This window comes from Castanea sativa, chromosome 10 (assembly GCF_040712315.1).
Source record: "Castanea sativa cultivar Marrone di Chiusa Pesio chromosome 10, ASM4071231v1".
In the NCBI taxonomy this organism is placed as follows: Eukaryota; Viridiplantae; Streptophyta; class Magnoliopsida; order Fagales; family Fagaceae; genus Castanea; species Castanea sativa.
In genome coordinates, this window is record NC_134022.1 from 14,746,199 (window position 1) to 14,771,969 (window position 25,771).

A 25,771-nucleotide genomic window follows, 5' to 3' on the forward strand; every position below is an offset into this window, starting at 1 on the left:
GAGATTTACATTTAATTTATCCAAAACTCTAAGAAGGTTTAAATGAAATGTTTTTGGAAACTTTGAGGTTAAAAATAAATATTTTGAAATATTAATATTTAAAGGAAACATATCCAAACTCCAAAAAAAATTTTAAAAAATATTACTTTTTTATATATATTAAAAAAATGATAGAATAGCTAAATGAGAATAGTTGTTATTACACACATATTCCTACTTGAAATTGTCTCTAATTCCCGATTTCAGTTCAAAATTAAGTGCATGTAAGTATAGTTATTATTAGAGCATTCACATTCGGCCTTTGATATGCCATATGTTGGTATATTTTAGCATCAAGGCACAAAAATAACCCATTACCCGATCTTGCAAAATCTTGCAATTGTAAAAAAAAAAAAAAATTTGCAATTGTGCTACAATGCCGTCCTAAATGTATGATGGCACAATAGCACAATTGTAAACCAAAAAAATTATATTTTATTGCTTTTCACCTTTTGTCTTCTCTCTCTCTCTCTCTCTCTCTCTCTCTCAGAGCTTGCACTAAAGTTGGGTTGGATTCAGAGTGGTCACGTCATAGCGGTCGGCATGGTCACAACATGGCGAAGATCGGAGGTGAAGGTTGGATTTTGGATCGAGGAGATCGAAGATCATGGTGGCATGGGTTTGGATTAGTGGGCTATGTGGGTTGTGGGTCAAGTGGTGGGTCAGATGATGGGTTTGGATCGATGGATTGATGTATCGTGGGTCAGGTGGTGGCGTGGTGGGGTGGGTTTGGATCGGTGGTGCTTTTCACGTTTTGTTCTCTCTCTCTCTCTCTCTCTCACATAGAGCTCCTCCCTCCTCACATCTCTCTCTCTCATTCAAAGCTTCCACTAAAGCTGGGTTGGATTCGGAGTGGTCACATCATGGCAGTCGACATGGTCATAACATGGCAAAGATCAAAGGTGAAGGTTGGATTTTGGATCAAGGAGATTGAAGATCATGGTGGCATGGGTTTGGATTAGTGGGCTATGTGGGTTGTGGGTCAAGTGGTGGGCATGGAGTTGTGGGTCAGATGATGGGTTTGGATCAAAGGATTGATGTATTGTGGGTCAGGTGGTAGCGTGGTGGGGTGGGTTTGGATCAGTAGGCTGTGTGGGTCATGGGTCAGGTGATGGGTTTGGATCGGTGGATCGGTGTATCATGGGTCAGGTGGTAGCATGTTGGCATAGGTTTCGAACGGTGGGCTGTGTGGGTCGTGTGTCAAGCGATGGGTTTGAAGTTGTGGGTCAGGTGGGGTTGTGGTGGAGATTGGTCGGTTTCTCTTGGTTATTTGATGGTGGTTCTTCTGGGTTTGGGTGTTGTGTGTGGCTCCGTTGGTCGCCCCTATGGAGGCTCTGTTAATGGCTCCGATGGTGATTTCTTTTAACTGGGTTTGCTAGGATATGTGGGGTTTTGGTTTGGTTTGAACTGATGGTTCGGTGGGTTTTTTTTACGTGGTTTTGGTTTTGGTTTGATGGTCAGGTGGGTGGTGCTAGGATATGTAGGGGTGGCAGTGTGTTGGTGGGTGGCGTGGTGGTGGTGGCTATTGTGATTATGGTGGCTAATGTGGGCTATTGTGGCTGTGGTGTGTGTTTTTTTCTGGGTTCTTTTGGTTTGTGGCCGGTGTGGTGGTTTTTGGTGTGGTCACATGGTTGTTTCTGGGTTTCTATGTTTATTTTTTTGCCTATTGTAGCCGATGCCTAGAGGTAGAGGGAGAAAGAGAGAAAAAGGAAGAGAGAGAGAGAGAAATAGTATAAAAAAAAAATAAGAATATTTAAATAAACTAGGAAAAAATAGAATTTGGGACGTTAGATATGTTGTAAAATAACATAGTATAAATAATAAAGTAGCTTTTAACATGGTAAAATGAGATTTTGTTTAAAAACCGGATGTAAATGCTCTTACAATTATAGTTGGAATGATAGGTAACTAAAGAGAAGTGAATCGTGTGAATTCTAGTTAACTCAATTGGTAAAGTCTCTGATAGTTGAATAAGAAAACTGGAGTTCAATCCTCGCCTACACCAAAAACCGATTGGTGTCTTGGTCTGATGATAAAGAGTACCATCAAGAGCAAACGCCATAAGTTGAAATTCTCTCAACAAAAGAGAGAGAGAGGTGAAATCGTGTTTCTCCGGAGACGACACACTAGCTTGTCATGCAAATTTTACAATTTTTTGGTCTATGAACTTTTTTTTGCTGCTGAGAGTACTCTAGAACATAGTAACACGCTAGATTGTCATTACCAAACATTGTATCACGATTATTATCATTATCAAAGTGGTGCTGAATATTCTGCCTGCCATATTTGTAATGCTGATAAAAGAGCTTTCAGACAATTACTCCTTAATCAAAATGAATCATTTTCGAAGAACTGGTTAATTATTTGTCATGATCTATGAAAAGCACATGTTATGCACCTTAGTATTGTTGTTATTGTTGTGATAAAAAGTTATGTAGTTTTAAATAATTAGATGTGGTTCCCAGCCCTATCTTTAGGTCAATTAGGCAATTTCTTAAGGCCCCCAAGTGGAACAAGACTCCCAAATTTTAACCAAATACCTACAAGAGTATTAATTAGGCCCTAAATATTAGCCAATAAAAAAATAGTAAAGAAATAAACACAACAAAATATTATAATAATTTCATAGTATTCTTAAATTAACATGCCAATTCGCATGTTCTTTGTAGCTTTATATATATACACACACTAGTTGTTAAAAAGATATAAAAAGTTTTGTGAAAAATTAATCAAGTCTCAAAAGGGTTCTCCATGATAATTTGCTACTAGTAATGAACACAATATAATAATTTAAAAAAATGTGAAAATCTCAAAAATGAATTAAAAAAATCAATAAAAAAATTTAGATGAACAACTCACATATGAACAAGAAATAATTTTTAAAAAATTAAAATTTTTTGCATCTAAACAAATTAGAATAATAGATTTTGTGTAAAAAATATATTTTATTTAATTCAATTTGAATATATAATAGACCTCAATTTAAACATTGCCTTAGTCCCAAAATTCCTTGCTCCGTCGGTGGTGATTCCTGCCCAATTAAATGGATATATAGTTGTATCAACCTTAGGTGTGCCTATGTTTGGCAATATTGCTAGAGTAAGGACCAGCTAGCGGTTACTAGATTAATAAGATTGTTCCTTCTTACATTATGGTTGAAGTCACAATGTGGATGCCAATTACCTATTATTTGATGTCATGGGAAACCGCATTTTATGATCAATGTACATGTTTCAATAGTTCTTTTACTACCATAACTTCTGATACAATTTTTCTTTTTTAAACGAAGTAATAAAGTGTTCAATTATGAATAATAAACAACTAAAAATTTGCTTTCAAATCAACTCATTACATTTTCTCCATCACTCACCATTTGCTCACTACTAGATAAAATTTGAATTTAATGGTGTCTATTACATGATAATTGCTCTTTGCCATTAGAAAAGATATCAAAGTTTTTACAGATATCTAATGTGCATGTCACCCTAATTTGCATATTGTTGAATAAGAATTCAAGCTTTCTTTCCTTATAAGAACTTTTAACCAAGGGTGTCAAACTTGGACCGGACCAGTGGGTCCGACCAGGTTAACCTTGAACCAGGTAAAAATTTGAGTTTTTAAGTAAAATTTATGGTTCATACTCTCATGTCGGGATCCCCTCCTTTTAAGGAGACTATACTTACACGCTAACCACTATGATGAGCTCTTATGATGTGTCCATGTTGGATTCCATATTTTATTTTTTTCGAGTTTAGATTATAGTTTTTCAATTTATCATATTACCTCTCTCTTAATCTATTATTATTTGATAATTTTATTAGTAGTTCAAAATTTATGTTTTTCACATGTGAATATACAATTTATAAATTTATGTTAAAATGATTTTATTTTAGACTTTTTTTTTAATTTTGAAATAAACACAATTTTTTTTACACTTATTTATGATTTATTATTTTCTATTAACCTTCGTACGTGCAAGTTAGGTCTGAGAAGAATGTAGATGCCTGTGATCTAATCCCTAACTATACATTTGGATGTCATTCTTGTGATGAGTTAAAAATGACATTTTTATAACAAAGACAGAAAAGGGAAAAAAACAAAACAAAAAAAAAAGCAAGATGAAGTGAGCAAAGAGAGACAAAGCATGTACGTGGAAAACCCTAGAAGTGAAAAACTACAGTGGAATGAAGGATTTGGTGTCCTTATCCTTGAGAAATTATGTAATGTTTATGAGGAAAAACGGGATGTTACACAGTGTTCTTGCACAACCTCATGATTTCTCACTACTACCCTTTTTCTACCCTCTTTTCCTACCCACATTTTTTATCTCTCCATGCTTAGCAACATTCTTCTCTTATAGTACGAAGAATGTTGGTTGTACAAGGACAGATCTCCCAACCTCATTACCCACCACAAACCCTAGGATAGCTATTTTTTGTGCTATCCTTCAACTGGATGAGAGAGAAAATTGTGTCTGCCAAGGTAGTGGGATGAAGGACGGCTTTGTACTTTGGCAAAGGACAACCAAAAGGGAAGAGAGAGAAACTATGAGGGCTAAGGAGGTTACAGGTGTCCTAGGCAATGGTCCAAGCTTGTACTAGCCAATTAGGAGTGTTTAGTAGCACCTGACCGAAAGGAGCTGATTTCTCTCTCAGGGTAGTGCTCGGTGTCCATGCTAGACTACATACCATTTCTCCTCCAATGGCACCCACACTGTTGGCACTAGCCAAAGGCATTGCTTCCCTTACTAAAGTTTGTTCTGTTGTAGCTCAATGACATTCATGTGGAGGGTCAAGATGCCATCTTCGGTTGATGAATCCTTGTGCTTATCTTCACTATGTCTACTGTACAACCTTATACAAATGTTTAATTTTTTTTTCAGACATATTTTTAGTAAAATTTTGTTAATGTTTACCATTTTAATACTATCATGATTCGACGTCGGCTAAACCTTGGTCCGACCTTAAAAATCTTAAACCTCTTCCTCTCTCGATTCTTTGAATTGTCTAGGTTTGAAAACCATGCCTTTAACTTTTAAGCCTCTAGAATTTATTTATTTTATTTTTTGGTGGTTAGAATTAATGTTTGGATACAAAAAGTACAGGTTAGAATTTTGATATGGATTTTTTTTTTTTTTTAATTCTACCCATTGTCAGTTAGTGAAGAAATTTATTCACGAAAAAACTAAAGAACACATATGAGTTTATGTATGAATTTCTCATTGCCTTAAGAATGACTATTCCATGTGGTTATTAATTAGGGATGTTCTTCAGGCATTTACATGCCTATGTTCCTAAAAGACACTATCACACATCATAGTTTACCTTCTCATATATATACAGTTGAGTTATAAAATACAAAAGTGAAATATGAGAGAAAAACTAGATTACTCAAAGTCATTGCTGTCCATGTTTGTTAAGAATTTGAGTGTAGAGTTAGTCTCTTTGAAAATTAGTGGTAAGACTGCCTATTCACTTTGTGCAATATGTAAGATTTTTTTAGTCACAAGAGACCAAAATGACTTTCCCCTCTCTTCCATTTATTAACAATAGGTTGTATATATACCCAATAATACTCATGCAAGCCCGTCCCTATCCAAATTTGCCTTTTTTAGCGTATAGATTGTTCCCAACCCATGGATGAAGCTTTGGAAATTTTCTTAATTAATGAACGTGGTGCATTCTTGTCTTTTATTTGTCTAACGACTAGGCTTTACAATTGAATACTAGATAGTAGATATAACCTTCCCCACCAGAGTGAAAGTGAAATTTAATCCAAAGTTTCCGTTCCAACTTTCTAAAGAGCACATCAACTTGTTAAAAGTTCAACAACACTAAGTGGCATTTACACTAAAGATATGCATGTCCATATCAACCTAATGCCCTCCAATCAAAATTTATCGCCTTCTTTTAAATGCGACAATTTTATTTGCTTTTCAAGGTAGACAAAAAGTATGTAACTAAAGGGATTCATGCGGTGACTAGTTAATGTTGGACTGTGTGTATATATAAAAATAAATAAATAGTTATTAGGGCAACTTTCTAATTGTATTTTCTTATTATGACTTCGTATTGAGGCGATATTACGTGCAATTGTTATATTCTTTATGTGATGATAAGTTATTCGCTCTTCATTTCTATGTCAGAGAGATGTTACAAGCAAATGTTACATAAAATAATAAATCATCTTTTAAATAGTAAAACCTATCAAATCTAACTAAGGTGAACCGCCCATGCCTCATGTTGATTGAACAACATCTAGAACCGTTTCATCGCGATGAAAAGGTCAAGAATTGATCATGAAATAGTAATTATGATCCATGAACTATATGTAAGACTTAAATTTCATTTATAAACAATCGATTATGTGATCTATTTTGTTTAGTCCATAAAATTTTGAAAATATTTAATATTACTCTTATTCTCCGTTGAAGTTAATTAATTAAATCATACAAATTGTACTCTACGAACTCTCTAGTCTTGTACTAATATTAATCAGTATTAACGACAAGCTAAACAACTTCTTTTTTTGAGATACAACTACAAGCTAAACAATATAAAGCAATTTCACAATAATTCTTTAATTTTGGGAAGGGAAGTGGAAATAAGGATAATATTGAACCATTTTCAAAATTTAAAGAATTAAATTGATAAAATCAATCTTACTAAAGCTTTATTTTTGCTGTAAATTAACGTAATTGACATTTTAGGGATGGAATTGAACTCTTATAGTCTTATACATATTTTAGGAATTAAAATTACAATTTTACCCAATTTCTTTTTCTTTTTCTTTTTCTTTGTTCTGAATCCATTTTCTTAATTCTTCAATCATTAATTGAAACTCAACCAATCTAGGGCCAATTACAAAAAATTGGAAAGGGATCTTTCATCTTTAAAAAAACCAAAATTCATTATTAAATTCTCTATTCAATTAACATTAAAAAAAAAAATTAACTTCAGTCTCATATTTCAAGCATTCATATTTTACAAGACACATCAAGAAAATTAAATCCTAAATCTAAGTACAATAATAAAAGATTATAAATGTTCGGTTACAAAAAGGTTACACAATTAATGATGAAGGAAATAACAATAATATTTTTTATTCTATTCTATCTGCCATCTGGAATAGTGCTATCTATTACTTTCTTAAATAACTCTTTTTTTTTACTACTTGTAATAGTAATATTATTTTTAATCTTCCTTGAGTCTTTTCCTTTTTTTATCTTAACATTCAAAAAAAAAAAAGTAGAAGGATGAACGGTTAGGATTGAGGAAGAGATCTGTGGTTTTTGTATGAGTAAGAGTAAACATGGTCCCATACCCCGATACAATGAGGTGGACCACAGTGACCCAAAAAGATGAAAAAAGAGGTGGACCACATTAAAGAAGAGCCGTCCAAGCCTCTATGATAGATCATAGATGGTATGAGGAGGGGCCCATCAAAAAATGTGGTTCACGACCATGTGGTGTGGTGGAACCCCATATCTTGTGCTATTCGTCCAAAACCAAAACCCAAGGTGGTGGACCCACCATTTAAAAAACCAAACAAGCAGTGCAAGTCTGGGTCCACACAAATATCGAGCCCCCCAAACAAACCCAACTGGTTTGGATTAGGATTGAATTTGATTTAGATTGGACCCCACCCCCCACGAACCCCTCGGTGCACGCGTTACCTTTCATCCATGACAGCTTCGACTGTGGCCCCCACACTCCACGGATCATGGACCCCACCTTCTTGCCTAGCCACGCGCTCTAACTCACCGGTGCATCCATATTTCATAGCATCCCCATCACTTACTAATTACTCGTATTAGAGCATCCTCAGTGAGATTTTAGAAACCAACCTGTTTAGTTATAACATATATTTTCATATTTTAAATAGATTTATACATATTTTAACATATATTTTCACCCACATATATATAAAAATACCTAAATTTTACTCAAATTAATCTACCAAACAAGCCTCAATTCTTCAAAACTTTGGCTGCAGCTAAAGTTAAAAAAATTTAACTTTGAGCTCCAGTGGGTGGCAATAGATAGCAGTCCACTATAACTCAAAACTTAAAACAAAAAATAATATTTTAATATATAGTGTTAAAAAAAGTATTTTAATATATTGATGATTATGATTGTTGGTTATTATGTTATATATATTATTTTATTGTATTGTTTATATTATTTTAATGTGTTGAATGCTAATATAAAACATTTGCTATAGGGTGTCTTATAAAGTAAATTGTTAAAATAGATAAAGTAGTGTTTTGAGTTGTTAAAAACTAAATTTTTTAGATGTTTTACTGTAAATGCTCTTATTATGTAAAGAAGTACATGGCCCCAAATTTTGTTCAACTAATTCTAAAAATCACACACACGCATCAATTGAGCAAAATGAATTTTTGCTATGAGAAGTGTTATTTCAACATTGTTTTTACTAAATTTTTAAAATAAATTATAATTCACAAGGTTTTTATTGATTATAATTTGAATTTACGACTTAAATTACTTTTTTATTTACCCACAACTGTCAATAATAACTTATTACTCAAGATTTATTGTCAAAATATTATGAAAATATTGTAAACATAATATTTCTCTTTTATTATAATATTTTTGCAAATATATACAAGCACTAATGTTGTGCATTTCAATTTTTTTTAATTTCTTAAATGAAAGAAATGTGTGAGAAAAGAAAAACAATTTAAAAAATAAAATAAAAATTGACGTTTTAATAATATAGAGTTTAAAAAATATATGTTGTCGGAGTTTTAAAAAGTGGTTAAGTAAAACAAAAATTTTAGAACTACAGGAAAAAAAATAAAAATAAAAAATCACAACTTTTATCACGACCATTCACATGAAAGACTATGAATAGTGGGGAAAAAAAAAAAGTAATGAATTCATCATATCAAAATGACAAATAGGCGTCACAATTTGCCATGAGAAAAGTTGTGGCTTCTCTTTTATACTAAAATTACACTAATAAAAAATTAGATTTTCATACCAAAATAATTGGGAATTTTTGCATAAACTATCATGATAATTGTCACTGTCTACCTTGACAAAAAGTTATGAATTTTTTTTCTTTTAAACTCCTATCAACTGATACCCTTAAAAAAATTGTTAATAAACTATTTTAGAAAAATATTAATACCACTTTTATTGAAAGTATAAAAATTGTCCAAACAATTAAATTTATTCTTTTTTATAAAAAATTTAAAAAAAAAATTCTTAAACTAATGCCTTTAAGGCATTCATTAACTTTTTATTTTCTTTTATACTAGAATTACACTAATAGAAAAATTAGATTTTCATACTAAAACTCCTCAAAAAAAAAAAAAACGCTTCATGCTAAAATAATTAGGAATTTTAGCACAAACAATCGTGAATGGTGGACGTTGGAATGGAATTTTGAAGTAAAAATGCTCTTCGAAAAGCTGAGAGGGTTTTGTAGGGTGACAGTGACAGAGGATGTGGGTTGCTCACATCCTATAAAAGTGCGTAGGGAAGGTGAGTCTACGGGATCGTCGCAACTTCCATTGGGGTTCTTGTTGACCCACCATTTGGAGGTGGACCCTCCCCAATCCCAACCCCCAACGAACTCTCACGTGTATATTTTATCACACGTGCGTACGGCCAGGCCTTTCAGTACGGTCTCCCATCTCCACTAACAACGTGTTACGTGAGTGCTTGACTTCACTTATAGTTTGTGATATTCATAGTTTTTTTTTTTTTTTTTTGAGTTTTATATATATATTAGAAACATAACATCTTTATAGGTTTATTTTGTTTAAATTTTTTTTAGCTAAAATGAAAAATTGACCCTCTAATTTTTTTCAGATTTAATTTCAATATTTGAACTTTGCTTTTGTTTATTTCAATCCTCTAAATTTCAGATTTATTCAATTAACACATTTCCGTTAACTTTTGTTAAAAGTTTTTTAAAATAAAAATCTGAAAAATATTTTTCAATGATTAATTGAATTTCTTTAATTTAAAATTTTTGAAGAAAAATTTATAAAATTAAAAAATTAACCACAACATATAATAAAAGTTGATAAAAACGCCTTAATTGAATAAATTTGAAAGTTAGAAAACTGAAATAAATAAAAGCAAAATTAGTGAACTGAAATGAAATCTGAAGAAACTTAGAAGATCAATTTTTCATTTTGCCCTTTTTTTTTTTTTAAGGTATAGTACATTAGTACTTATATTTTTTTTAGAAAAAAAAGTGGGTTTTAAAAAAAATAAATAAAAGAAAACTAATGGCAGACTTGTGAATTCCTCTACCCATTCAATAATCCCCTCATGGCTTACTTGGTGAGCAACTAAGGCCCTGTTTGGTAACGGTGTTTAAACAACAAAAATTGTTGTTGTTTAAACACCACAACAGGTATTTTTACACACTTTTTCATCTATACGTATTTTCACAAAACTTAAACAATATTACTAGAAATTTTTTATCAAAGGCGCTCTAAATTTATTATGCCCCTCATGTTTTAAAATATGTTATGAGTAAAGTACCCCTACACCACGTTTTCAAAAGAATATGATGGACTTTTTTAAGTGTGTTTTTTGGAGTTTTTAAAATAAGTAATGGAATGGGAAAATTTGTGTTATTGTCTTTTCTAGATAAGGAATGCATGTTACTCCCATTTTTAGGAAGATAGAGTGATTACAAAGAAATGAAATAGGATAACCATTATCATACTTTTGTGGGCCATCCCATTTAAAGTCATAAAATTACATTAAAATTAATTTCATTATGATCATTCTTTTTCCCCTCCAAATCATATGTTAGTTGAAGGGCTTCTTCTCTAAAAAAATATATGAAAATAAAAACAAAAACAATCAAACGCAATAGGGCTTCTTACCAAACTTCCTACGATGAAACCATTAATTAAATAAAACTAATATACATGGATAAGATAAATCTCACTATTTAAACCTTATAAACTAGTGTGCCATCAATTAAAAATAAATAAAACAAAACAAAAGACAAAAAATTAGATAATTATTTATTTGTGTTGTTGAAGACACACTAATCAATAAAGTCTTTAATAGTTGAATAAAATATTTAGATTTCAAATTTTGCATAGAAAAATGATATGTCCACAACATTTTTACAACAAATCCTAAGTGGCAGGATGTTACTGGTTGTTATTGTTGGGGCAAAAAAGTAATCTTAGTGTTAGGTTCAAATTTGAACCAATAACAACTAACCACCTATAATTTGTTGTAAAAATGTTGTAAAAATGTTGTAGACGTAGCACCTCTCTTTTGCATATACTAAAAATTGATTGGTATTTTAGTTTTATGATAAAGAGTTAATATCATAAATGAACATCATAAATTGAAATACTCTAAAAAAAAAAATTCAAATTCAAACAGGCCATACACTTTATAAATTTTTTACGATAAATTAGTAGTAAATTTATGATTTTTTCTAATATAAAATACCCACTAAGTTGTAAAATTACCCACCCCTCACAAAGCAACTTTCATTAACATGAGAAGCCCAATTTCGAGTTCACATTACAGAAAGAATGTTTAACAATAAAAATTTCCAACAATGTTATAGCCACAAATATTTTTTACTACTTCTATTATTTTGATTGGAAAAAATATATTCAAGGTTGGTGAACACAAGAAAAACTATATACGTGGACTTTTATATCCAAACATTGAACAATAATCATGGTACAACTTGTACGACGTGGTTGTTAGTACATGTTCTCTAACCTAAAATAAAACAAGAAAGCTAAAAGAAGAGTTGTTCATGGCGGAAGTGTAAAAACTGGCCGAAAATCACAGTAAATCATAAACATTAAAACTCTGTTTCATTCATTGATTCTTTTATTACTATGTTGCAGTGGGAATAGCACCCCAAAATTTGACACTGTTTCTCTTTTTTCATGGCTTTGAAGAAGAAGAAGAAGAAGAAGAAGCAGCAGCAGCAGCAGCAGCAGCAGCAGAAGCTTGAGTTTGGTGATTCCCATGTCGACCCATCAACTGTAACTCTTGCTTATCATAAATCTCCAGCGAAAAATCCCTAAGCATCTGAGCTTTGCTGGTCACACTCGCCGCCATAGTCGACGACGACTTTTTCGCCACCTTAGCCCCAACCATACTTGTACTCACTGTGCTGTTACAAACCGCAGGAGACGGAGCTCGAATCTCAACCCCACTTGCAATATTCATGTTCACATTCACGTTGTTATTCTGATTCTGATTCTGACTACTACTATTTGCAATAAATGACGAAATTGGCCTTGCGGTGGACACGTTGAATACTGGCGTCACGGGGGGTGAAAAGGTCCATATTTGCGGGTTCGGATTGGAGGTGGAGGCGGTTCCGGGTTGTGGGATCATCCAGAAAGCATTGGCGGGGACCATCATACCCGTATTTCCAACGGCCCAAACCGGGACTAAGCCCTGTGGTGGGACCGTTGGTGTGGCGGGTTGAACTGGTGCCAGAGTTGACAGATTCGAAACGACGCCGTCGTTTTCTAAGTCCACGAATTCGCTATTCGACGGTCGTTTACGTTTCTTCGCGGCGGCGGCGGTGGAGGAGTCGCGAGTGGTTGTTGGGATTTTGAGGGTCCCTTCGACGGAGACGGCGATGGCGGGGACCGTTCCGGTGCCGGTTGCATCGATGATGGCGTGTTCGGCGTGTTCTAAGAGCCACCGGACGGTTTCGCCGTCGGATTTATGGCCGAGTTCTCGGGTAAGTTGGAAGATCCGGGCGGCGCAGGTGGCGGGTATTCGGATCCTCCGGCCACGTCCCTCAACCTTCGTGTGACGGTCTTTGGTGGAAGAACGTCTTGCCGCCGTGGAAACCGGAATCGGCATCGGAATCGGCTTAGCCATGGGGACCATCCCGAGTGGTTGAGAAGAAGCCGGGTGGTCCGGGTCGGACGGTGGGTCCGAGTCGAAAGGCTCCTCTTTCAACGGCAAGCCTTGAAACGCCGGCGTTTCGTAGGCGTTAGGGTTGTTTTCCTGGTGGGGCCCACTGCCGGAGCTGAGATCGGAGGTGCCTCCTACTCCGTCGTCGTCTTGATCAACCTCGTGTTCTTGATACGACGCCATTTTGAGAATTCAGAAGCCTTTGAGAGAGAGAGAGAGTGAGGGAGTAAGTGTTTATTGAAACGGTAATATAACAGAACAGAAATGAAATTGAAGAACGATAAGAATGAATAATAAGAGTTACAAAAGGAGAAAAATTATGAAGACTTGGTTGAATAATATAATTTTATTTATGAGAAATGATACGATCTTTGGGAGAAATATTAGGACGGTGGAGATTTGAAGATCAGAGAAGTAATGGGGGTGCCACGTGTTGGGACCTACTTGATGACCCATAGGGGTTGTGATCGGTCCCAATCAGTGGACAAAGGTGGGGTCAAGTCTCAACCAATAGGGTGACAGTGTAGTGTCAGAATTGGGCTGGAAAAGGGTTTGTCTTTCTGGCTTAATAAATGGATTTCATTGGTTCCCACCACCTATCTATGGTGGTCCACCCACTAACCCTAAACCAAAAGGAATACCTTCCTATTCTTCTAATCTCCTTCTTCTTCTTCTTCTTCTTCTTCTCCTTTCTGCCTGCTTTTTTTTACATAAATTTTGCTTTAATGTTTTTTTTTAACTATAGTAATTTGTGGACATGAGGAAGTAATGAATTTGATTTCTCTTACCAAACACATGAACTCCAATTTCTTCATGTTGACTGACATTCCCTCAATTATTAGGAGTAAATGAGCTGGAGCTCATGGTAAATTAAAAGATTTTCATGTGTGAGAGAAAGTTTAGCAATCATGAGTTTGTGAAAGACTTTCAAGGTGTGCAATCTCACATCTTTTTGGTGGAATTTCTCATTTCAATTTCCAAATAAATAAATAACTAAACCACCAAAAACTGACTGTAAAACTTTTACATCTACAAATTTCACTGGAACTCTTTCAAAAAAGAATTTCTCTGTGATGTTTCCTCTCACATTTGTATTAATTAAATTTCTTGTTTGAATCTCCACTTCATTTGATGGATAGCTAAACCAACAAAATTTATCTAGGAAATCATCTTAGGAATAATTTAACCTTTTGAAGCTTCTGTAGTTAAAATAACAGCAACAGCAACAACAACTTATTAAAAAAATATATTTTAATAACATAGGAAAGTAGGAGATATATTTGGAAAATGAATAGCCAAAATTATATATAAATATAAAATGTTGACTAAACTTTTGACTAAAATGATGCTCTTACACTGTGCACTAGCTAGAAGACTCCTATAAGAGCATTTTCATCAAAGCTTTTAAAATCTTTAGCATTTAGTATTTTAAAAAGTCATTTTATCAATTTTAATAACTCATTTTATAATACACCAAATATTAAAGGTTCTATTTTTTTACCATTTCGTTTAAAATAATATAAACTGCTCATTAAAATAATAAAAAACAACTACACAAACCACTTTTTCCACCACAAGCATTAAAATAATAATATATTTTGATGAGGAATGAAGATACTCCAGATCGTCCATGGTCATCCACACCAGCAACCGTCCAGAAGAAAGCACCAAGACGGGGCTAACGCCATGGCCGTCCATGGACGAAGACAAACCCACATCACTCGTCCAAGGAAAGCGCACATCCCCGTCCTGAAGGGATTCGTCCACACGAGGACCCCTGGACGAGAATTTTACACTTGGGAATTACTAAATACATTTCACCACTCCGTAATACACAGATAACTTCTAGTGACCGTTGTATGAGAAAATATAACTCCTAAATGGTTATGGGAGTTATCCAAGAACCCCCCAATCTCCTCAAATCCAGAGGAGGTTACAATTTCAATAATTGTCCCCAAGACACTATACCTATTCAGGCCAATAAAAGGTACGTTTTTACTTCTCCCAAAAAATTGGAATTCCAAAAAGGTAGAAAGAAAACTAACTTCGCCATCGGAGGGTTCTTAACCGGCAGCCCTAGTCACCTTTGATAGCTTCTCTTTCTTTTTCAGGCCATTGAGAGAGCGAGTGGTCCTTTCAAGTCCGAAACATCCAACCTACTGATTTTCTTCACATCATCATATTTTTTTTAAGATTGGAGCTACAATAAGCATTTTTTTTTTTAAGTTTAACATATTTGTTGTAGCTTACTTTTTGGTACTTTTTACAAACTTGATATTAAAATTTAGCATTTATAGTACTTAGCATTCTTAATGAGAATGATCTAAATAGGTAAAATTTAAATTCCTTCAATGCAATTCAGTTTTTTTTTTTTTTTTTTAACTCAACTCATATTTCGACAAATGCGTCTAGAATTCAAATTCTCCTCCCTTAACTTAAAAAATAAATAATAATAAAAAGTCTGGAAAGTAATAATAAACCTTAGTTATTTTCGATCATACTTCCTTCATTACAAATTTTTGGTCCTGTATTTTATTTTAAGATGTCCAAAAATTTTGTTCCATTTCTAAAATTAAGAGCACATTTAGTAGACTATAACAGTAATTACATAGGAATAGATATAGATATTACAAGGAATACAAAATGCTGTATTGTAATGATTAATGATTATTACTATTCATTTGTTTGATAACAACATAATAATAGAAACTTAAAGATAATAAAATGAAAGTATTTTAAATCAAATTTAATATATATTTCAGAAAACATCTTCCTCATATAATTATATTTCCTAAAAAATAATATTTTTTAAATTGAAAGAGAGATTAGTTATTTTTTATAATTTTTTATTTCCATAATTGTTATGTGCATATGGAAAACTTGTTTATTTAAAATATAGAAATTAATACACTTGCTAAGGAATAGCTATTACATCCCTTTTAGAAATGAATAGTTATTCTTCATTTTAAATAATAGCTATTCATAAGAAATGATTATTCCATGTAATTAAAACATAATCAAACTATTGAATAGTTAAATCATAAGAATAACTATTACATTACAGAGCCTATTACAATCTACCAAAAATACCCAAGTCATTAATTTATTGAGCTTCCTATTATGCCCCTACCAAATACAAGCACTTTAAACAATAAATTTTTTTGAAAACGTTGTCTAAGGATAGTTTTGAAAACTTCTTTTTTTTTTTTAATTAAGAGACAACACAATAAATGATGCTCTCTTAAAAATTGGGTTTTCTAAACAAGACCATCAATTTGAGGAGAAATTATGAGGTTCTTATTGTAGACAAGTGACGTGGTCCATCATGAAAACCGTATAATTTCTCTAATTTGAGATAGGGGTAGTATGACACATAGCCTAAATGGCAAGACTTCAAGTCTTCAAGACCTGTAAGTTGTAACATAGAATTACCATAAACTCAACTCTATGTAGATATGTTATTTAGCAAAAATAAAATGTTGAAATGTTTAAAGTTTGGTGGAATAATTCATGTATTACTGCTTAACTTGGATGAACAGTTCTTTCTCAAACCAAATAATAATAATAATAATAATAAACTGGATAGAGATGAACAGTTAAATCCTATACTTTTTTTGTGCTAATTAATTAATTAATTGAGATGGAGAAGTTAATGAAAGGCTTAAAATGTAAAGCCTAAAAGTTCATATGTTAGCCAAAATGGCGTGTAATTTTGAGCATGTAAAACTGTTTGGTTAGAGAGGCTCCTGTTGCTTTACTGGACGTTATCCACCGTGATGTGATGGCCTGATTTTATTCAATGAAATTCTTAAGAAACTTTTCATTTATAAATAGTAATAATAATTTTTTTTTTTAAGTTCCAATTAGCTTAAAGTTAAAATCCTAAAACTAGTGTTGGGATATTTGGAGAGAGTGATATTTGACCATGACACTGAACCACAAACTGGATTTAAATCCGGTACTAATAATTCATGCAGAATTTGGATCAATTTGGCTTCTGCAAGCTTTCTCCAGCTTAACCTTTCCTTTCTTCTGGTGTTTGAAAACTAGATCATACATATTTTAGGAGCAGATTACCTAAAAACAACTGGCTAATACCTCCAACTCCAAACAAAAGTGGATTACTCTCACTTTTAGGAGGCCACTTCCAGAACTGGTTCTGCCAGATTATATATATATATAAAATTCATTCATCATATATTCATATTGTACGTAGACACTTTTTTTTTTTTTTTGATCTCATGTACGTAGACACTTATAAAAGAACAGAATCATAAAAGCACTTAAGGTAGATTCTTAATCAATCGGTGTAAAGTAGTTTACAAGATTTAAATCCTTATCTCTTTGTGGCTTCAATTGGGCCCCCACCCATGACCCATTATTGAATTCCTTTCGAATCGCCCATCATTGAATTTGAATTCTAGTAGTAGCGTTAAGGAATTTGCGAAATTACCGAGTTTCTTTGTTAATTGATAATAAAGGGTTTGGATTTGGAAACCCTTCTTATGCTTTTTAACTTTTAGGACTCTAAACCCTTTGTTGTTTTTTTACTTGTAAACCCTTTATTGTTGGTCCACTTCGGTTTGACGTTGGAATCTTGTCCTCGTGTGTTGTAGGAAGGGAAAAATCTCCATATTCCATGCTATGTGCTTTTTTCTTTTTTCTTTTATATGGTATATATGATAAAAGACTCTTTTGAGATTTGAATATAAATATTATTGAACGATTCTCAAAAAAAAAATATTATTGAACTTTTGTACCACCTAACCATTGTAATTGTGCTCCCCTTTTTTCTTGGCTAAATAATTATTTTATTTCACACAAAAAGGAAGCAAAATAGGGATGGGCCTTTTATCATTTCTACCAAGTCCGGGACGTCAAAAAAGGGAATAGGACCCAACTTGTTGTAAAAGAAAGCCCAGTAGACCAGATTGGCAGATTGTGAGTTGCACTGTTAAGACCTGCTTTAACAAAAAGAACAACTTCTCTTTTCCCCTATTTTGCATAAACCTGTTATAATTGATTGCACTTACAACATTTTCTCTTCAAAAGAGAAGAGTCGTGAAAACAACACAAGCAAGCAGCACATATAGGTACACCAATTTGAGAAGGTGAAAAGATAATTATCATCTTCAGCATTTGTTAAATTTTCATTATCCAGGGAGAAGGCATTTTGGTTTGAATGAAGGTAATGATTATTGAGATAACCTTCAATGAAAATGGGGAAAGGAAGAGGAAAAATAAATTAACCTTACAACACTTACTACTCAACACACTAATTTCTTTAGAATACAAACTTATGGAATGATATTCTTCTTACTTCTAACAACTAAGAAGTAAAGAACACATAACAACTAAGAATTAGGAACACAAAAGCCACTTCCTGGCATTGCATGCTGTATTATGTTCATCTCACAGACCATTAACAAGAGAACCATTCTCACAGGGGGTGCCAGTTGTATAGTCCCCAGCCTTCTTTGCATAGAATCTCCGATATTTGGAGTCAACTTCAGTGAGATAGTATGTGCCTGGAGATAAAAGGCTAATGTCCTGGCTTGTCACAAAGTCCTTGGCTCCATACCTTTGCTCCATTAGGTGCATAGTTTCAACAAATTTTTCTGGTGGGAACTGCATGAAAACCGCACCAATGTTAAAATACACAAAATTATTCCAAGGCTTTTTTTCCCCCTGTTATGGGTTGACTATCCACCAATTATTCTTTGCACAAAATTATTTCTCCTTTAGAGACATGGAATTTTAGCATTAAACTGTATGGCCTTTTAATCATAGGCTAATGCCAAGAAATAAAGTGAGTCAAAAGTTTAGCACACTTAAAAATAAATCTCTAAAATAAATAAATAAATAAATTTTTTTTTTTTTTTTAAAACATCAAACAAAGACACCTGGAAATTAATAGCATCAGAAAAGAAGAATACAAGAAATACCTCATGCCTTGATTTCAACTTCCTTGCAACATCCATCACATTGGCAATGTTTGACAAGCTAAAGGGATGTTGACCTTCATGGAGTTGCAATGAAAACATTGTAGCACTTGAGCCACTTCCATATGAGAACAGTATCACTCGCTTGCCCACCTGCAAGCCATGAGATAATATAATATTAATAATAACCATGAAGTATGAACATTTGAAGGGAAGAAACCAAATTGTTAGTTTAGTAAGCAGTTAGAAAATTACCAATGCACTATTCTTATTGTGAAGAAGGGATGCAAAAGCTGCATAGAGAGATGCAGTGTACATGTTGCCAACTTGCTTTGGTATCAAAGTGGTTGGCTGCACCTTTGCATCATATAGTGACTTTGCAAGTTGCTGGGTTACCTGTAGATCAACATGATCATTAGGAAGAGGGTCCAATCTTAAGAACGATGTAATCCAAAATTATCTTAAGGAAGTAGGCAAATAGAAAACAATCTTTTAATAATAATCATTCTCAAAGTTCTAGAGTACCTTTTCAAGATCCCGGCTCTGGTAGCTTTCGTCACCAGATAAGGTCGAAAATGGTGCCAGCTTTTCTTTGGCAGCCTCATCGATGGAGCTGCAAATAGAAGCAGATATTATTAATCCCCAAGTACATACACAGTGTAGATAAAACTTCTGAAAACTACATGTCATAATTCCTAGAGGGAAGAAGAAAACAAACAATAACCTGGCATTTCCCAAGAAGTCATCATACAACAAACGAGCAAAACTTTTTTGTACAAGCTGCAGTTGTTCAAAGCAAAAAATTGAATTAGATAAATAAGCTATTGATTTAATCATTTTAGAATTTCAATTATGATTCCAAAAAATAAATTGGCTGCAGAATTATAATTGACAACATAATATACCTTGTTATATGGAGAATGAAAAACAAAATAGTCAGCATCAGAAAGAGAAAATTGTTTTCCTTCAAGTTTCTCATACCTACAGAATGCAAAACAGTAAGGCATTTACATGGCACACATTTATCACCAAAAGCTCTATAAGAACATAGTTTTTTTTTTCTCTAGAACTCAATTAGAACAGAATTAAAAGCTCTAAAGACTTCCATAGAATCTTACTTGTTACACATTTGTTTGTAGCAAGAATCAAGAGCTATGAGATAGCATGTTTGAGAAAGCTTGCCATCAACAACCTGCAATGATATTAATCAATGGGAGTCATTCCACAAGCAACTTGATTCACCAGATAATGAATTTTCTTGATTGAATACCATGCAAATGACAGGCCAAATTCATAACCAAAAGCTAAAGAAATAGTTCAATCAAGAAAATCGAAATGTTAAAAAATCGTCAAATTGGAAAAATATAATGCCAATTGCAACAGTATATGTAAAAAATGCCATGTAAAATGGAATTTGGGAAAAATTACAGGATATTCACTAGCAAGGTTTGGCTTGTAAAAATCATAGACATGAGCCATATGAGACCCCCTAACTTTGCTTTCAAAAGAAATAGGAGCATCAGGTCCTATTAGGATGGCGATAGCTGCTGCACCCCCAGTAGGTCGGGCTGGCCCTTCTGCGTAGACCTGATAAAGGAAAATACAATCAGTAAATGGCGTACGCTAGACTTCATAAAATGATGAGTCCTAATTTATCCCCCCAAAAAAATCATTTATGTGAATTTGACTGATTTCAAGTACTTAAATAAAAAACAGGAATACATCTCCAAATTCAAAATTCTTCAATTTTGTGTATTCATAATACATAAATTATTTCATGTGAGAAATAAAGCAAATCTGTCCCTGCAGGCCTGGACCATACTCAAAGGCAAAATATAATATCCAAAGGAAATTGTCATACCGCACTGTCAGTGCACACAACAAGTCCATAGCGTCCATCCCATGAACTGCTCTCAACCCAATTGACACAGTTGAATAAAGCTGCAGTTCCTCCATAGCATGCATTAGTTGAGTCAACGCCTTCAATGTCGGTATTTCCACATTTCTGTTCATTCCAAGTAGGGCAGTCAATTAAATTCTTCGAAGAAAGGAATCATAAGAACTGATAGGATTTGAAATACTAAATAAATGAATCCTATCCTAAGAACAATCACAGCAGAGCAATATCAAGGATCTAAATAGAAAGAAAAACCCAAAAAGTTTCATTGCTTAAAAAGGAAGAAGATAAGAATCATGATTTGGAATCCAAACCAGATACAAAAGAACCCAGTCTAGCTGGAGGCAATTTTAACCTGTTGCTCTACATGAAAACCAGTATTGAGTCAACAAGTAAAATCTAGGCTTCTAAAATTGAAGAGGGTTGCAACAAGGTAAGTGTGATTCTACTGCAATCCCCTTGCTTAGCCAATTAGTAAGTGGGTTGGAACCAGGCTTTTGTTCAAACTACTTACAAACAAATAAGCAATTCCAGAACCAATGCAACATAATTCTGAGCCCATATGAATTGTATGAATCACTTGTATAGCTTCTACGGTTCTACCTCAACTGAGGTTTTAGTATCCACAATATTTACTCTTCTTTTTTTGATAGGTATATCCACTATATTTACTCGATTTGGATTAGATTCCAAAGAACCAACATATGGTCACACATTTCATCACCATAAATAAGCAATTAATTCAAATCATAAGAGCATCTTGTATTTAAAAGGTTCAGAGGTCTACCTCAAAGATTCCCATCAGGAAGGTCTTAATGGACTTGCTCTTGTCTATTACAGTCTCACTGCCTACTTCCAGACGACCAATTTGTTTGGGATCAACCCCATATTTCTCAAGGAGGGAGGTAACCACTGTCAAACTGAAAATTGAAGAGCCAACAAATGTAAAACTTCCTGAAGATGCTATCAGAATGAGTATTATTCTTATTAAACTTAAAGTTGAAGCTCAATTGAGTGTTTAAAGCATGGACATACGAAAGTAACTGTCAATGTAAAAAGAAGAAATCAATATGGGCCCTCCTAATGGTCACGTCTACCGTGATAAGCATAAAACATAAACTAATACAGGGCTAACACACATGTAAATAGATAAATGATTTTTTTTTTTTTTTTAATGAAAAGGACAGTACATCATGTCATAATGCAATTCGTTCAATTTCTTTTTTCTTTTTTTTTTCTCCCTCTGAAGGTCAATTGCGATCCAATAGAAGATCCACTTGGTATGATTCCTCACCAATTTAATAGTCTTTTCATTCCTTAATTGAAATTGAACTAACAGGATTCAGTTCTCAATGTAGGCTTTCATTTTGGACTAAGAACTTTCCTATATTTGTATGAGGCTCCCTTTCAATTGTCATGATGTTCTTTAAATTTCCTAGAACACCACTAGATGATAATTATGTTTTAACTTAATTCTGACTCAAAGCAATGACAACATGAAAAGTAACATTAGGTGCAGAAAAACAGTGATGGTTGAATGTAGAATCGCAACCTCATTGAGATGACATCTTCCACCTCAGTACAAAATGCCATGCAATCTTGCCCGAGTCCAATAGTGTATTTCCCTTTACTTGCACCATCATGAGCCTCCAATACTTCCTATTTCCCATATAGAAAGAAAAGATACATTCAGCAGGTGATGCAATTCTAATAGTTTTTTTACAAGAACACACATACAGGTAAATAAAATGCAAGCAAGAATTATGTTCACTTGAAAAAAGCTAACTGGACTATATAGCTTATTCCAGAAAAGAACCATGGGACCACCCTTATTACCAGGAAAATTAATATTGTTTTAGGAACCATTAATTACTGATTTCAATGAGCATGCTATGCTAGTAGCCTAGTACTTTCTTGGTTATTCCTTTTATCTTGAAAAAAAAAAAAAATCATTAAAAAATCATGAATTTTTTTTTCCAAGCAACATACATCAGAATTCTACCTGCCTCAAATCCCATCTCAAATTATGGTACCCAGTACGGCCATGTATAAAAAAATCTTCATTGTTATTGGATAGTTTGTCATCCTTATCTCCATTAATTGTTTATTAGCTCTTTATAATTCAAAGATAGCCCTTTTTATATTAAAGCTCTATTTTAAGTTAATTAGAGTTTCTCAGTTATATTTTACTTCAGAAATTTTCTATTAATTAATATTAATATATGCAGAGTTTGCAATCATATATATCTTGCATTAAAATTTATATTAATTTTTTAAACTATTCACAATCCCCATTTCTATCATTGATTTTGAAAGTCAACTAGAAATTATAAAAAGGGAAAGAAAAAAAATAAAAAGATAGGCTATGAAGCATTAATACACACACAGGATATATGTATCAATAATATAAAGAGTGATGGGAAAATTCTTGAAAATATACTATAAAATATGACATGGAGACTTTAATTAATTAATATTTAAATGAATATTTTTAAGTACATGTTATGCTCATTTTTAGATTAAAATATTTTTAAAAAACAAATGCCAAAAGATATCAATACTTTTAAGTAATAATATGAATTAACAAGCTATTAGTTTCATTGAGAGAGTGTGTCAAAGAAGGAGAAATAGATCAAAAAACCTAAAGAAATATCCCACAGTATGTTAGAGCACTCATATCGACTAGAAAACATCAATTTGCGAATGATTTCATATGAGGTGATGGTCATCCATTCATAGCTTATAGATATAACACTTAACACTTCTGAAATCTTCAGCCCCCTTGAAAAAGATTTCCAGATTATCTACTAATGGGTACCAGTCAATCTCTAAATCCATTTCAAAACACAAACAAAAAAAAACAAAAACAAAAAAAACTACCATTACTATAACTATTTCCATTCTACAACTAGCAAAAAGTTCCAAAATCATGACACCCCATAACAGGCCATGTAGCCAAAGACAGCTTTTAGCTCACCTAACACTTCCCGGTGTTTCCAACAGAGACATCCCAGGTTCAAAATATCGGCCATGTAATCCATGACAAATAGCCACTCTCAAAAGAATTGAGATTTGAGAGTCAACACTATCTTCCTAAGCATGCTGTGGCTGTGGTTGACCACCACCATTAGATCACAATTTTGACCAACTTTTTTTTTTTATTCAAATAAGACACAATTTTGACCAACTCACCAAACCTTATTATGAATTTACACACACTTCAGAAATCAGAACACCATAAAAGGAAGCAGAATTATAATTTAGACCACTAATGTTAAATCACAATAATAACTCACATGCTTATATATATATATATATATATATATAATATCACATATCTTGAGCCAACTTTGAAAGCAATAAACACAAAAATGTCAGCATATATCTGAAATAAAAGCTTCACATAGAGGAAAACAAGATTCTGTTTGATTCTTCACGGGAAAGTAAAGTAGTAATAATAATACCTAAAAAAAATTAAAAAAGAAAGCCGAACTTATTATTGAACTATTCAATTAGCTGAGGTCAATTTATGTGATTTTTACCAAACTTGAGGATCAAAAAATCGCCGACATTTTCTCAGCATCCAAACACAGAAATTAGAGAGAAAGAGTGAGAGAGGAAAGACAGTGAGTCACCTGCTGAATACAGGTAGGAGGGAAGTAGATATCCATGGCGAGAATTCCAACATTCTTTGCCATTTTTGCCTTTCACTTCACAAGCAAACTTTGAAACGATTTGATTCTCAATAAAACTAAGAAGATCAGAACAGTAAAATTCGCCTCTCTCTTCTCTCTCTCTCTCTCTCGCTAGATTCGTTAGGAAAAGGGAAGAGTTTAGGAGAGAGAAAGGAAGCGCTTCAAAATCGCAGAGAAAATGGGAAGGTGAGGTTCACATGTAGCTGCTCCGGTTTATATAGGACCTCTCTCTCTCTCTCTCTCTCTCTCTCAGAGCCCACGAGTGAAAAACCAAAAAAAAAAAGTCTCTATATGATGCAAGCTTCGTGAGCTTCGTGCCAAAACATATGAGTCTCTATGCTCAAACTCCTATTTTCACCTCTGTGTTCCGTTTATTTACAGAACATGCCATTATATGTGGGTTTGAAATTGGGAATCCACCAGTTTTTTTTTTTTTGGGTGGGTGTTTGTAGGTGTAGCTAAATCGACAGCCTGTTGTCATCATTGTTTGTAACGGATGCTCTCGATTTCCCTATTAGTTAGCACACTTTTATTTTCAAAAACTAACAATCGGTTAATAACAACAATTCTAAAACTTGACTTTGTTCTGTCATGTGTTAGAGCGTGCAGCCACCGGTTATTCAAAAATACAAAATAGAGAACCAAATACACAAAAATCGCTTCCACATCGGTTTTTTTTTTATTAATTCAATTTTTTTTTCCCAAAATGCTACAATGTCGTTCAAATTTAGATGGTCATTATAGCATTCACTATGAGGACCTATTTGAGCATTTAAACACAATTTTTTTTTTTTTTTTTTGAAAACCATAAAGAGTGCATCTCATATAAATATTCTCTAAATACAGCTGTCACAAAATTGTTTTCTATTTTTTCTATTCAAATAAGTTAAGAAGATATTTTCAATATATAAAAAATGTTTTTAATGGCATAGTTGTAAGTAAACTAAAAATAGTAAACCTCACATATTTGTTTAAACTTTTTTTTCTCTTAAATTAAGGAGTTTAACATTAGCATACAAAAAATTTATGATGTTTCAAATTTAAAGCTTATTATTATCAAATAATAATAATAATAAAAGGTACATGAACTCTATTCCCTAATCATTATTAAAAAAATTAAAAAGTAATCCACACATTACTTTTCATAAAAACAATTTCTAAAAAAAATCTCAAAAGTAAAAATGGTCTCCCAAAAATTGATATTTTATTTGTAGTATTTTGAAAAATGTTCTTAAAAGTTGAAGTCAAACACTTATAATGTAAAAAGTATTATCTAAAAACTAGTTTCAG

At 33.1% G+C, this 25,771-nt stretch overlaps 2 protein-coding genes across 2 annotated transcripts; both read right to left on the bottom strand.

Moving 5' to 3' along the window:
• Positions 1 to 11,741: 11,741 nt before the first annotated feature.
• Positions 11,742 to 13,285, bottom strand: LOC142612751 (transcription factor TCP19-like). The gene has a single exon (XM_075784903.1). It carries the CDS (start codon positions 13,128 to 13,130, stop codon positions 11,955 to 11,957), a length of 1,176 nt encoding a protein of 391 aa, XP_075641018.1. The 5' UTR covers positions 13,131 to 13,285; the 3' UTR covers positions 11,742 to 11,954.
• A 4,764-nt stretch (positions 13,286 to 18,049) lies between these two features.
• LOC142613080 (hydroxymethylglutaryl-CoA synthase) lies at positions 18,050 to 24,739 on the bottom strand. The gene is made up of 12 exons (XM_075785271.1): positions 24,422 to 24,739; positions 22,339 to 22,445; positions 21,574 to 21,706; positions 20,751 to 20,894; positions 20,318 to 20,476; positions 20,008 to 20,081; positions 19,795 to 19,870; positions 19,614 to 19,669; positions 19,415 to 19,502; positions 19,145 to 19,285; positions 18,893 to 19,042; positions 18,050 to 18,575 (listed from the first exon to the last, which is right to left on the bottom strand). The coding sequence occupies exons 1-12, from the start codon at positions 24,482 to 24,484 to the stop codon at positions 18,360 to 18,362; spliced, it is 1,407 nt and encodes a 468-aa protein (XP_075641386.1). The 5' UTR covers positions 24,485 to 24,739; the 3' UTR covers positions 18,050 to 18,359.
• Between the last annotated feature and the right edge of the window lie 1,032 nt (positions 24,740 to 25,771).